The sequence below is a fragment of the Eulemur rufifrons genome, chromosome 6 (assembly GCF_041146395.1).
Source record: "Eulemur rufifrons isolate Redbay chromosome 6, OSU_ERuf_1, whole genome shotgun sequence".
Classification (NCBI taxonomy): Eukaryota; Metazoa; Chordata; class Mammalia; order Primates; family Lemuridae; genus Eulemur; species Eulemur rufifrons.
Window position 1 is genome coordinate 59596962 of NC_090988.1, and position 13542 is coordinate 59610503.

The 13542-nt window shown below is 46.2% G+C and overlaps 1 protein-coding gene across 1 annotated transcript in view; it reads right to left on the reverse strand.

Moving 5' to 3' along the window:
- The window catches only part of TRIM66 (tripartite motif containing 66), a 61726-nt gene that overhangs the window by 22924 nt on the left and 25260 nt on the right, over positions 1-13542 (reverse strand). Inside the window, exons 4-12 of the mRNA XM_069471130.1 lie at positions 12196-12299; positions 10550-10697; positions 9557-9689; positions 9113-9229; positions 7736-7850; positions 7012-7158; positions 4683-4800; positions 2384-3288; positions 837-998 (exon numbers count right to left, since the gene is read on the reverse strand). Of these exons, the coding sequence (XP_069327231.1) occupies positions 837-998; positions 2384-3288; positions 4683-4800; positions 7012-7158; positions 7736-7850; positions 9113-9229; positions 9557-9689; positions 10550-10697; positions 12196-12299 (1949 nt within the window). The remainder of the gene's footprint in view (positions 1-836; positions 999-2383; positions 3289-4682; positions 4801-7011; positions 7159-7735; positions 7851-9112; positions 9230-9556; positions 9690-10549; positions 10698-12195; positions 12300-13542) is intronic.

Genomic DNA, 13542 nt, shown 5'->3' on the forward strand with positions numbered 1-13542 from the left:
GGAGGCACCAGCAGGGCTGAGGGCACCAGGCCAGAGAAGGCAATAGAGTAAGTAGAACAAGGCCAAGGGACACAGGAAGGGGTGGGTGGAGGACATGGCACAGTACTGAGGCTCTGGCTAGAAGGGCAGAAGTAAGACTAGACAGCTGAGGATTTGTGGCGTTCTGGGTTATTTCCAGTGTAAACAAGTATTTTCAGCAAGCTAGTAGGTGGGTAGAGAGGAAGGCCTCTAATAGCTCATCTTTGAGAGATCTCAGTCCCCAGACGCTCAGCTGCCTCTGTACGACATCCCTACTGACCACTCGCCCAACAAATTCCATTGATTCAAATTCTAAGGCCAACCAACTTTGGGTTGTGGGGGCCACCTAAAATATGTTCCCCATATTCATTGTGGAGGAAGAAGTTCAAGCTTTGGACTCTAACAGATCTCTCAGCTCTCTCTTCTACTAGCTGTAGGGCTCTGGACTTCAGTTTCCTTAGTTATACATAATGGATGCCCACCTCACACAATTGTTGGGAGGGTTAAGTGAGATAATGCTTGTGAAGCACACACCCGGTTCCAAGAACAGAGAAAGTTTTCATTAAATTGGCTTTCTTCCCCTTTCAAGTGAAGCCCAGTGGGCCCCGTTTTAAGTGTGTACATGGGAATGGGCATGCGGATTGAAGAGGATCTATGTTGCCGACCCATTAGGACAGGAGGCATGAGTCAGGGCTGTGTAGCATCCAAGGATGGAACAGGGACACACCTCCCCCCGCCCTATCATTCTCATCCAGGTGGCTGGGGTCTTGGCTGGCAGTGGGTCCCATGTGGTCAGGGAAAACAGGCTCCATTAGTACCTTTCTCACCACATTCGGAGAGGAGTGCTGGATGGTGCTGTCCACTGGGGGGACGCTGAGAGGGGATTCTTCCCCAGATGCCTGGGGCAAGGCAGCAGCAGTATTCTTGTCAAGAGGGAGAGCTGGCTTCGGGCCCTCAGATGCTGGGGGCTCATCTGTAGCCTGGAGAAGAAAGTAAGAACTTGATTTTCTTACGCAGAGAGTAGCAGCAGCAACAGCAGCAGCCAAGAGGTGGTGCCCACCCTGCCCACTGTCACCACCTACACAGTGTGAGTTGCTTAAAAATTTTTCAAAAAGAAAAATACTTTTATTTAAACTCTTCCTAAGACTACATCCTAATTTAACAGTCAGGATAGAACCCAAATTGAGAATCCTGAGCTAATTCTGTCTTATTCGTTTTAACAATCATAACACAGTTTTGACTTACATTTAGCTTGTGGTCCTCTATGAACCCTAGACCCTTAAACCCTTCTCTGCCATCCCAGGGAATATTCTATACATCCTCAAAGGAACTGAACCTCAGGGGAAGACATTTGAAGTATGATCTGAAATTGTCAGTGCTGAAGTACAAATGTGAGGCCTTATATTTTATAATAGAAGTTTATGGAGCTGCTTTGAAGATATAAATGTGATTAGAGATTTAAAGGAGATGGCATTATGGAAAAAGTGAGAAAGGATAGGGAGAAGAGGCTAGAACAGGAGGTTCTGGAAAAAAAGAGAACCAGGAGCTAAGAATGAAGATGTGGAATGCAGTAAACATCCCAGAGGTACAAACTGCCCCTCTTGACTGTCTTTTAGCTAAGAAAAAGAGCAGCATTCAATATACCCTAAGGAGAGAACAAGACCTCTTCTGTGTCATTACACAAACGTCAGCCTATCTGGATCCAAGTCTTAGCTCTACCTCTCAACGTTGTATGATCTGTAGGCAAACTGCTTGCCCTCTCTAACCCCACTTCTGTACCTACAAAATACAGATGGTAACACCTACCAAACAACATTGTTGGTAGGATGATGATATAATGCATATAGAACACACCCAGCTTAGATGTAAAATAAAGTTTAAGTCTATGTCTGTGCAGTGTGATAAAAGTGCTGCCCTGTAGTATCTAATGCATACCCTCCTCACCACTCCTTAAGTTCTGCCCTTCCCCATGTCTGGGATTCATAAGTATCCAGCAAGGGAGTTGGAGAGGTTACAAAAATAAGAGATAGCTTCCCCTCTGCCCTAGCACTGGCAGGAGTCCAGCATAGCTAGAAAGTACCATCTATGGACAAGGTCCCCAGTATCATTCAGGAAGGGAGGGCTAAGCCAGGCTACTCTGGAGAGTACAGAGCCTAGATCTTCGCTAGGACGAGGTATTGTGTTCTCTGGAGCTTTCCTGAGATGGGAGGTTGAGCCCAGGGTAGTTTTGAAATGTGGGGTCTAAGCTAAGCCACTCTAAGATGAAGAGACTGTATTTCTATGCCACCTTGTGACTGCAGAGGCTGTGTTTCCTGAGCAATCCTATGATGGGCAGAATACATCCCCAAGCCACTCCCAGGCTTACCTGCAGGGTCTCCTCCTGGCTCTGGGACTGGACAGGTGCTGGCTGCCTCACAATGTAGTTGATCTGCCCCACAATGGTTTGCTGAAGATGCTGAGGAGATTTCGTCTGACTCAGTTGCAGGCTGGGCTGTTGTGCCTGAAGGAGAAGCTCCAAGTCCTTCTGCATTTCCTCCAGCTCAAACTTATGGTACATTATATCCACATTCTGGGAACAGGCAGGCGCAGGAGAGCTCTCATGCTGACTGGAAGCCGGATGCTGGGATGGAGGTAGAGGTGGGGACGACTGCTGTGGGGGAGGAGGTGGTGGAGGTGGTGGAGGTGGCAGCTGCTGTTGAGGCTGCTGCTGAAAGTGACTGAGCTTCAGCTTCTGCTGGTGGCCGAACTGAACTTGGATAGAGGGTGTTGGTAAGGTGGGCTGGGTGTGGGATCCCTGCTGAGCATCCTGTGGGGGGACGATGCACACAGGCTGGGAAGTCAGCTGCTGCCCCAGCCGCTGGGATGTGCTCTCCTGCTGCACGGGCGGTGGCGTTTCCAGCCAGGGCTGCAGCAGCTTCGGTGGATGAGGACTGCAGGCCAACTCTTTCTCCCTGGGCAGCAGGGGGGAGCACTGCAGTGACCCTGGCTGTTGGGGCACCATCTCAGAGGGCTGCCTAAAGCTGTGGGCTGGGTGTATGCTGGGTGGGGGGACCTGGCCTTTGAGGGAAGGTGACACTGGGGAGCAGTGGGAGCAGCACACAGATGAGGAGCACAGTGCTGGAGACTGGAACTTGTGTGAGGGGTGGCTAAGAGCCTCTTGCTGAGCCACTGGGGACTGGTGGCACTGATAAAAAGATGATGGTCCCTGTAAGACTCCATAAGCAGGAGTATCTGCCCGGGACAGCTGTCCACCTTCAGTAGTTATGCAGCCTGGAAATTCAGAACAGAGTTTTTCAAAAAGCAATCTGTAGGTGCTCCCCCCTTGCTACTTCCTGCTCCTGCGACCAAAGGACACAGGCATTAAGAAATTCAACTCCTGACCTCCAAGACTTAGTCTAGGATGCTTCCAGTAATAGCACCTGTATGGACCTGCTTTGGGGGCCTGGGATATTTGAGAAATTAGCCTAGCTTTTACCAGATGCTCAGCCCTGACTCTGTTTCTGTACCACTAGGGGAACCATGGACTCCCTCAAATAGTACCCACTCGTTTTTTAACAGAAAAGCCCAATCAGACTCTCACAAAAAGAATCAACATTGGGGAGGGAGTGTGCTAGAAAGCAGCAAACAGTAGAGAGTCATCCCTGAGCAAGTCTCCAGATACAGGTGTGTGGAATTGTGTGTTGAGCAAGCAGGATGGAAGAGAGTGGGGAGCCCTGATACCAGGCCAGCGCCAGGCACCAGCACTGCCCTCTGAGGTCTCTGGGCCCCTTGTGCATGAGTAGATCTACTGCTAACTCAGCCTAGTGGCCCCTTCATCTCCTTGTTTTGACGAGGCATACTTAGAGGAAGACTGAGCTGCTCAAGGCAAGGAGTGTGTTTTATTCACCTTTGGTCCTTTAGTGCCCAGCATGGGGCCTAACCCAGAGCAGGTGGTCACCAAAGGTCTGCTGAATTAAATGAAAGGGGAGGGGGGAGCAAAAATTAAACCTATCACTGATAATTTTGCCAAGATTAACTGAAAGTTGAAAACTTTCAACAAGATTAACAGCCCAAAGGAGGACAGCAGTTGGCCATTAATTTAACAAACTCATTAGGCTGTCAACACAGTCACAACTTCAAGTTGTCCGCAGTGTGCCTAAAGACTGAATGCCAGCAAATTGCAGCAGGGAAGAAAAATGCATACGGTCATGAATTATCTGCTTACATCTCAATTCTGAAGGATATGTATATAATCCACACATACATAAACACACACACACACAGTCTCACTGTTGCTGACATACCCCAGCTTGTGCCCATACACGCATACCCTGGGTATCTACAGAGACACACATTTGCCTGCAGTGCCAGCATTCTGGAGAGCAGGGCCACTGTCTTGTCTCCTCTCCAGCAATGAAACCAAGGTAGCAGGGACATTTGTGCAGAATGGTTAAACTCAGATTTCAACTGGCCCTAACACAAAGTCCTATGTTGCCATTGTTATTTAACTTCCCCATCCTCCCCAGCCCCCACAAAAAAGGTCTGCTGAATGACTCCATGACCACTGGCAGTCTCAGGGAGTACTTTCTCTTGAGCAAATGCTGCCCTACCCAGTAAGCTAAGCACACGGTCTATATTCATTCCTAGCAATTAGGTCAAAGCCCACAGGGTGGGCCCTGGCTCACCAAGGGAAGCCAGCTGCTTGGTCCAGAAGTTAGGCTCCCAGGTGAATCTGATACTCCAAGGGGAGCCAGGATCTGTGTTACAACTTGTCTCCAGCAATCGCTGCATCTGAAACACAATCTGACAACAGCATCAAAGGTAATTTGTTTGGGCATCTTGTGTCCAAGTGACAACTTCCTCTCCCTCACTCTTTGGACAGGTTGAAAGGCTCAAAGTCGTGGCTCTTTAGCCTCTGGTCATCCCCCCATAGTCTCATTCCCTTGCACCTTAGCACCTTCCCATCCACCCAGTTGATCTGCTTCCTCTTATCAAGGCTTCTGGAACCCTTCCATTCTTATCTCTTCCAGGCCTCAAGTGATTTTAATTCTCCCTCACAACATTATTACCTGGCAGTTCCATCCATTCTACCATCACCTCGATGTAAAAGCCTACAGGGGGCAGACATTCTCTGAGCTCCCACTGTTGTCCTTCCATCTGCATGTAAAACACCCTTCCATCCTACTCAATTGCACTCTTCCTCTCTCATCTCTTTCATCTATTTCCCATCACTTCCTTTTGTCTAGGACTTTGTCAAGAGTCCAACTTACCCTGCCATCCTCTAGTGAACTAATGTCCCAGCCAACATCTTAGCCTCTTACTTCCCTGATCTCTTTAATGTCAATCACCTTCACCTCTACTTTCAGTTCAGTCATCATACCTTGACCCATTCTACCTATGAGACCCTTAAACTCCAACAACCTACGCGCTGATCATAATGAGCTCTTGCTCTTTCAGAGCACGCTCTTCAACCTCAGTGAACTTTCCAAGCCCTGCTCTTTCAGTCCACAGGATCTCCTGGCTTCCCATCGTTTTCAGTAACAGTATCACTAGTGTCTTAATTTCCTCCCCACCACCAATTCCTAACCTTAGGTCAATCCAGCCATCCCAAAGCCATGTTTTTGGAGCTGCTTCAGTAATCATTAATTTCAGGAGCACCGCTCAGCCCTTTTTCTTGTCACTTCTTTTCTTGTCACCTTCCTCTTCTACTGTCCTCAATAACTATTTAAAATCTTTACTTTGATGCCACTTACCAATACTTAACCCTCTTATAATCACCTCCTACTTCACAGAGAAAAAAAAAGATTATAAAGGATAAACTGCCCTAAACTTGTATCCCTCCTGCCTTCAAATTTAATTACATTATACTGCCCCTGTCCTGTTCTCCCATCTCAGAGGAAGGGAGCATCCTTGTGTTTAAAGTCAACCAGTTCACTCTAGATCCTACCTGTTCCTGCCTTCTCAGTGCACTAAATTCCACCACACATCCCTCCTCTTTATCTTCAACCTCTTCTCCCATAGAAATGTGTGCAAATGTTTTTGAAACTTAAAAAAAAAAAAAAAAAAAATTCCCCCAACTCCGCCTCCTTCTCAGTTACTTTCTTATTTTCCTTCTTTTCACTTCTGTCTCTACCTCCTCACCTCTCATCCTCAGTCTCCTTAATCCGGCTTTTAACCCTTCTACTTTGCTGGAACTTCTTTCAAAAGTTCACCTGATTCCCAGATCTCAAGGCTTCTCTTCACTAGTCATCCTCTTTCACCTATGCAGCATTGACAATGACCACTTAAAATCTGAAACTCTCTGTTAGTTTCTGTGTACCACATTCTATTTCTCCTTCAACCTCAGGCCATTGCTTCTCTCCCTCTCCTTCACTCATTCTCCTCCTCTGTCTATGCTGAAAATCATGGTATTCCCTGGGTTCCAGATTTACTCCCCTCTTCTTCCTCCACACACTCTTCCAAGGTGACACCGCTGATATCCCAGTGACTCCTATATCTCCATCTCCAACCTTGATTTTTCTTCTGACTTCCAGACCCATATATCAAAACAGCTTTCACTGTATCCAAATACAAACCCCATCAACTTCTCTCAAAATTCTTGCTCCTCCTCCTGGGCATCACCATCTTCCTAAGCCTAACACTTCAATATCATCTTTGACTTCTCCTTTCTCTTAGCTTCCCATTTAGACTCCAGTAACATTCTATGGGATGAACAGCACACTGTTCACATGCAGGATAATATCTGAATCCATGACCTAAGACAAAGAACTGCAGACTTTCCCAGCTGAGTTACCTGGGTCCTTTGTACTGTGGGGTCTGATAAAAGATGGTATTTATTTACTAACCCAAAAGTAGTGATTGAATTTGAAAGATGGATGGAGCTGCTATCTTACTCCTCCTTCCATCCTAAAAAAAAAAAAAAGCACTTCCGAGAGCCTCCCTGCCCCTGTGACAAAGGTGGTGGTACTCTGATCAGCTTCAAGGACGGGCTGAGGAATTGGTGGTTGCTCTTACCAGCTCTTTGCTGAAAAGGAAAGGGATGCTGGTTTTGCTGCAGACAGCCCAACTGATGAAATTCTGCACATGCTCAAATTGACGGTTGAGAACCATGATGCTCTGTAACTGCTGTTCCAGCTTCCGCTTTCTCTCATTAGTAATGCCCTGGGTATAAAGAGAGAAGATAGAGTCCCTGATTCTGTTCTTGGACTGCAGTCTGCCTGCTTGGGAAATCTGGTGGCCTGTGTATGTCAGTGTGAACACTGATGGAATCAGATGAGACTACACCCCTGAGAGGAGGACAGCAGGACAGAGTGCTACCATGGGCTACTGATGGATGGAGGAGTGGAAGGAGAGACAGTAGATTTTATAGTGCAATATGGAATGGGTGATACATAAATGAGGAAATGAATGAATGTCGACATCTCGGGCATAACTTGCTGGAGAAGGTGGGTTGTTTTGTGACTCTCTCTTCCTAGACTATTACCCTGCACAGTCAAGGATGGTAACTGCCTAAGAGCCATAGCATTGATGAGAATTTGAACTGATTTTCCAGCCCTTAATGAGCCACCCTCCCAAAATTAGGTTGGACATTTTAAGATACAGGGAGCAGCAGAGAGTCATGAAAACTATGTATCTGAATTCTAACCCCTCTGGCCCCTGGGACTGTTTGATATGTGCCTGGCTTCTGACCCAATGAGAGAACAGAACCCATTCATCTGATCCATCTGTCCACATATACCTCCAACTCTTCTATGAGCCCATTGGCCTGTTTGTTCAGCTCATTCATCAGAACCATCTTGGCCATTTTGATCTGGTTTTCCACCTTCCTATGCTGATGCTTCACTTCAAAAATCCTGTAAACAAAATGGGACAAAAAACATGGTAAGCCCTTCCCTCATGGCCAAAGACCGAAAGACAGAAAATGTAAGAGGCCAAACTTGGAGGCTACCTATTAGTATATTAGGGCCCAGCAGACACCAAATATAAAGAAAAGAGAACCTTCCTCTACCACCCTGCCCTTTGTACAACCCAGCCCACTTGATTTAAGCTGGCCAATGGCCCAAAGTTCAACTTGGTTTTCTCTAGGTAAACCTAGCAGCTCACCAGTTGACACAGCACTAGAGGTAGGACCAAGAGAAAGAGTATGGGTATGATTTCACATAATTTGCTGTCTTAAAAAGGAGGACACTCCAATAAATGGCACCCTGAGATAAAAAGGATGGGCACAGACAGAAAACAGACTAGTGGTTTCTGAGGAGTGGGGAGTATCAGGGGGAATGAGGAGTGACTAATACTGTGTATGGGGTTTCTTTTTGGGGTGATGAAAATGTTCTAAAAGTAGATAGTGATTATGTATGGTTGTACAATTCTGTGAAAACACTAAAAGCCACTGAATTATACATTTTAAAAGGGTGATTGTATGGTATGTAAATTATAACTCAGTGAAGTTGTTTTTTTAAAAAAGAGCATGGGCTTTGAAGTCACTACAGGCCTAGCTTCCCAACCCAGCTCAGTCACTGACTAGCTGTGTGACCTCATGTGAGTCACCTAACCTCTCTGAACCTCAATCTCCTCAACAGTAAAATGGAGATAATCCCTGCCTGAAAGAATTGTAAGAATTGAACAAAATAATGCATGTATGATGCCCAACCCAGTGCCTGACACATGATGAGCTCTCACTACCTACTAATTCCTCTTCCTATGTAAAATACCAATGATTTCATATCATTTATAAGTTTGCATAGAAAACACTAGGAAAAGGGTAAGAAAGGGCATATTGCCACTGACTTGTTACACCCTCATAATAAACAGCACTCTCTTCGCCAGTATCTACTCTATACCCTTATTCTCAAGCACCTACTTCTAGCTAGTTCATAAGTTCACACTTTGGCCCAGACTCACTCTGATCATCCTGCCCTAGCTTGGCCTCAGTCCCAAAGGTGATGACCCAAAGACCCCTCACTGTCCCTGAAACCTCTAATGCCAGGACATATGCCCACATCTGCTCAGTCGCATGCCTTCTTCATAGGCACTACATCGGACAGCCTCGTACTGGAACCCAGGATGGGAGAGAACAGAGCATTTCCAGCACTAGCAAGGCTCTAGCCTGTGCTACCTGTCCTCAATTTGCTTTGCAGATGTCTGTAGACTGGATTTCTTGTGTGCCACCTGTGTTGTCACACTTTCCAGAAGCATCCTCTGGTTGTGCAAAACTTCTTCAACATGTCTGCACCTAGGGGAAGAGGCAGAGAAAAAGCTGAGGAGGGCCGAGTTCTATCCTGAACACGCCAGCCAAGCAGCAGTCCCCACAGTACATTGTCTCAGCCAGGCCCATGAAGGCTGTGATTACATCTAGAAAAGTCCAAGGCACTGCAGGTTCTTGGCCCATTAGGCCTTTTCCAAAGAAGCCCCCTAGCAACAGCAGGGAAAAACTTCAGCCCAGGGGCTGCAGGTTGGCTTGGGCAGGGAGAGGATTTTGATGCACTGGGAGCCCAGAGCCCTCACAAGTAAGGAATCCAGAGCCCTCCCAAGTCCACTTCAGGCAGCCCGCCAGCCCCACCTGTGTTCTTTGTGTTCCACCATTAGGCAGCTATGGCATGTGAGCACGTCACAGGTCTCACAGAATAGCTTGAGCACTTCCTGTGTGTGTAGAGGACAGTACAAGGTGAAGTCCCCGGAACCACCATTCACTCCTGCCAGAGAAGATGGAGAAAGTGGGCTTCTCTTGCTCAGGTAGACCTCTAGGTTAAGTTTTGCTGAGCATCCCTTGGCCTTCAGTGGGCACCACAGAGATACAGAGCTTAGGGGAGGGTGGTGCAAACAAGGCCACAAGGAGGAATTCAGGCTTAGCCTGGCTGGATTTGCCCAGCTGTCTAGAAATAGCACACCATCAAGCCCCAGCATCCCACCACTTGCCAGAGGCTGAGGATGATACTTGCTATTGCTGCACATGGATCTCTTGCAGAATAATGAATCCTCCAAAATTAACCTAAACCCCTTCATTAATCAGGGTTCTATTACTATAGGGCTGAAACGAGCTACCCAGCCTTGTTGGTTTCAGGCTAGATCACATGGATCATGAACTCTGGTTCCTACGGGTTTGACAAATGTAAAACCCCTCCCACAATTCAAGGGCCTTGGGAAAAGACTTTCAAGAAGACTGCATTTAAAACAAATGATGTGGGATGAACAAACGGATAACCTCTGATCCACACTATCAAGTTAATCATGTAACTAAGTAGAAGTGAGGTGTGATTGTTCCAAATAGAGGTGAAATGTAGGGAACTCAGCTAACTTCCATGATAATTCAAGACTATTCCACCCTTCACCATCTCACCCACATTCACCCACACCCACCTCCAACAGGGAGAGACCAGAGTGAGTCACCCCTTTGACTCTGAAGGAGACTTTTTTCCTTTAGTAAAGGCTCTGAGACTACCCCTACCCTCTCCCCCAGCAAGGAAACAAGGTCAAAGAGCTACTTCTCCAGGGATTTTAGGGTTCAGTACTGCTTTGTGGCAAGGGAGTGGGTGGGGAGAGCGGTGATTGGTACCTGGAGATCCCTTTTGGGCCCGGGGAAAGAGCGGGCCACCAGGGACAGGGCCATGCCGGTGCTCCTCTGTGCAAGAGCTGCACAGCCAGCGATTGCAGTAGGTGCAGAGGATGTGTGCTGCCCTTTTCTCCTTGCACTCGGAGCAGTTCTGGAAGTAGAGAGTTCTGGAGTTACTGACAATATCTTCATTGGGACCTGCCTTACAAGTGGCAAATGCTCTAAGAACTGCAGTCCTGTATGGCCGTTCCTCCACTATTTTGGAGTGTAATCTATTCTGGAGAGATGCCTGGTGACATGTGGGGGCTTGTGAAGGAAAGTACCCTTTGTGATTAAAGAAACAGTGGCTGCTTCAGGGGCTGTTCACACTAGTCCTGTGCTGAGGCTGAGGACACCCAGATGAATAAGCCAAGGACCTGACCTCATGATATGCACAGTCGGGACAGGATGGTACCTACTGGATGGGTAATGCTGTGATAAAAGGATGCATCTAGTACTAAGGAAGCATAGGGAGGTTTCCAGGAACTCGGTTTAGGAGTGGCCAGGAAAGTTTTCACAAAAAGGTTTAACATTTGAGTTGGAAACTGAATGACAAGTACGTTCACCAGGCAGACAAGGGAGAAAACTGTCATAATAAAGAGAAAGCACAAGCAAAAGCAGAAAAGTCAACATGTCTTCAAAGAGTTTGAGAAAGCCCCAAATGTGGGAGTACACAGAAAGATGATCAAATACAGTGAAGAAAGAGCAAGTACAGACCAACTTTCAGAGCTGTGTTTCCACATCTGGGGTTTGTCTGGTCTGAGAGTACCTAGGCATCTCCTAGTCCAAATGTTCATGTATCTGGTCAGCAAATATCTTTCTAGGGATGATATAAAATATCAAAAGAAGAGGAGATTTGGGAAAACTTGGCCTGTGGTGTGCCTGGATCATACAGGCCACCAAACTGCTGTGGATTCTGGAAGTTTTCCTAGTTAAACTATGAACTCCTTGAAGGTAGAGTACATGAATCTATCTCCCTAGCACACAGCACAGGGCCTGACACATGTCAGACATTCAATAAGAATTAGATACAGGAATAAGGAAGTAAATTAGTGAGTGAATAAAATGTAGTCGTAAGGCTACTCTAGTGGAGAAAGGAACAGAAGGGGTATCAGTCAGTAAATGATGTAAAATTTAAGAAATTCAGGAAAAAGGTCATAGTTGTTAAATACTGGCAAGATTAATGAGTCCATTTAATCCAGGCTGGTGTATTAATTTCAACTCAGTGGTATAGAAAAGGAAATAAAAGCCCAGTGCTAATATTTTTCAGTAAAAGCTATAAGAGAGAGAAAAATACCTAGATATATTAGGCAATTCTTAATGTACTTTAAGATAGCATTCACCTTCTGTTCAAAGCATTAACACACACACACACAAAAAAAAAAAAAACCTGTAATTTTCACTTAATAGAAAACCCCCTCTTTGCTTTCCCCAACTAAAACATTTTTCTTTTTTTCTAGATAGAAGGATGGATGGATGGTCGATGATTGGGCAAATTGACAAAGGAATAACAAGTCAGATGGAGTGATGAATGAATCGACAGACTTATGGACACAGGACTCACAGATTTCTGAAAAAGATCAACTGCTTCTTTCCTTGTCCTGACTTACCCTGGCCATCTTGGGTTGCCCAGCAGGAACGCACTGCAGAAAAAAATGTTCAGTTACATCCCTGGTAAGATACACTCGCTTACACCCAGGACAGGAGATGAGCTCTAGGGAGGGGGAGGGAAAGAAAGACAGCAGAGTCAGAGCAACATGGTGGATTATACATGAGGCCTAGACACAAAGCTTTCTAATACACTAAGATATGTGACAATACCCACTTGTGCCAAAATGAGCTATGTGTGATGCCATAGCCTGCATTTACCATGTAAGTACCCTGAACATGACCACCCCATTAGTGGCCTGCCCTACAAACCATCTGGTCTCCTCACGTCCTTGTATTTATCTGGTCCCATTTTCTTCCCATCCCCATAAATCATGCCACTAAAGGCCCAACCCTGCTCTGGTTCTGAAAATTAGGGGCCTTCTAGCTGCTCCCATTCCTCATACCATATCCAAGAGCCCAGCTCCCATCACTGGTGAAGAGCCACAGAGTCAGTTTAGCCAGGACATAGCTCCAGTCATTAAGGTTACCATGTGGCAGGATTAATAAAAATCTCAAAGCTAGAGCCTCCTAGAAAAGCAAAGTTCCATGCCTGCTCATCTAGGAGGTATTTTCCTCTTGTTATAGCCAATACTGATCAGTCTGTCCCCAGGGCTCAGAGGTCTACTGCTGGGCTATCTCCACCTAGTTCCTGTTGGGTGCACCATATATATGTATGTTTCACCTAAGAACAGCTTGACCTATTCTCTCGCTCTAGAGAAATGCAACATTCTCTAACACATTCCTCAGCATAGTGGGCTTCCAAACTATATAAGCGACATGAGACTGCCATCTTGGAGACTATAGTGACTCTCCAGGCCCACCCCAAGAGCAGTCATCCCGCTGGGAACAAGGAAGTGAGCCCCTTGAGCAGAGCAAGACCCCTGTGTCCAGGGATGAGGATGACCTGGAAAGGGGTTGGCTATGGCAATGAATGCAACAGTACCACCACAGTTTCTCTGCTTTATCTCATGTAATGTGGAGATACCTCAAAGAGCTACAAGTAGAACTACCATTTGATTCAGCAATCCCATTACTTGGCATCTACCCAAAGGAAAAAAAGACATTCTATAAAAAAGACATCTGCACTCAAATGTTTATAGCATCACAATTCACAATTGCAAAGAGGTGGAAACAACCCAAGTGCCCATCAATACATGAGTGGATTAGTAAAATGTGGTATATGTATACCATGGAGTACCATTCAGCCACAAAAAACAATGGTGATCTAGCACCTCTTTTATCTTGGCTAGAACTGGAACCCATTCTACTAAGTGAAGTATCACAAGAACAGAAAAACAAGCACCACA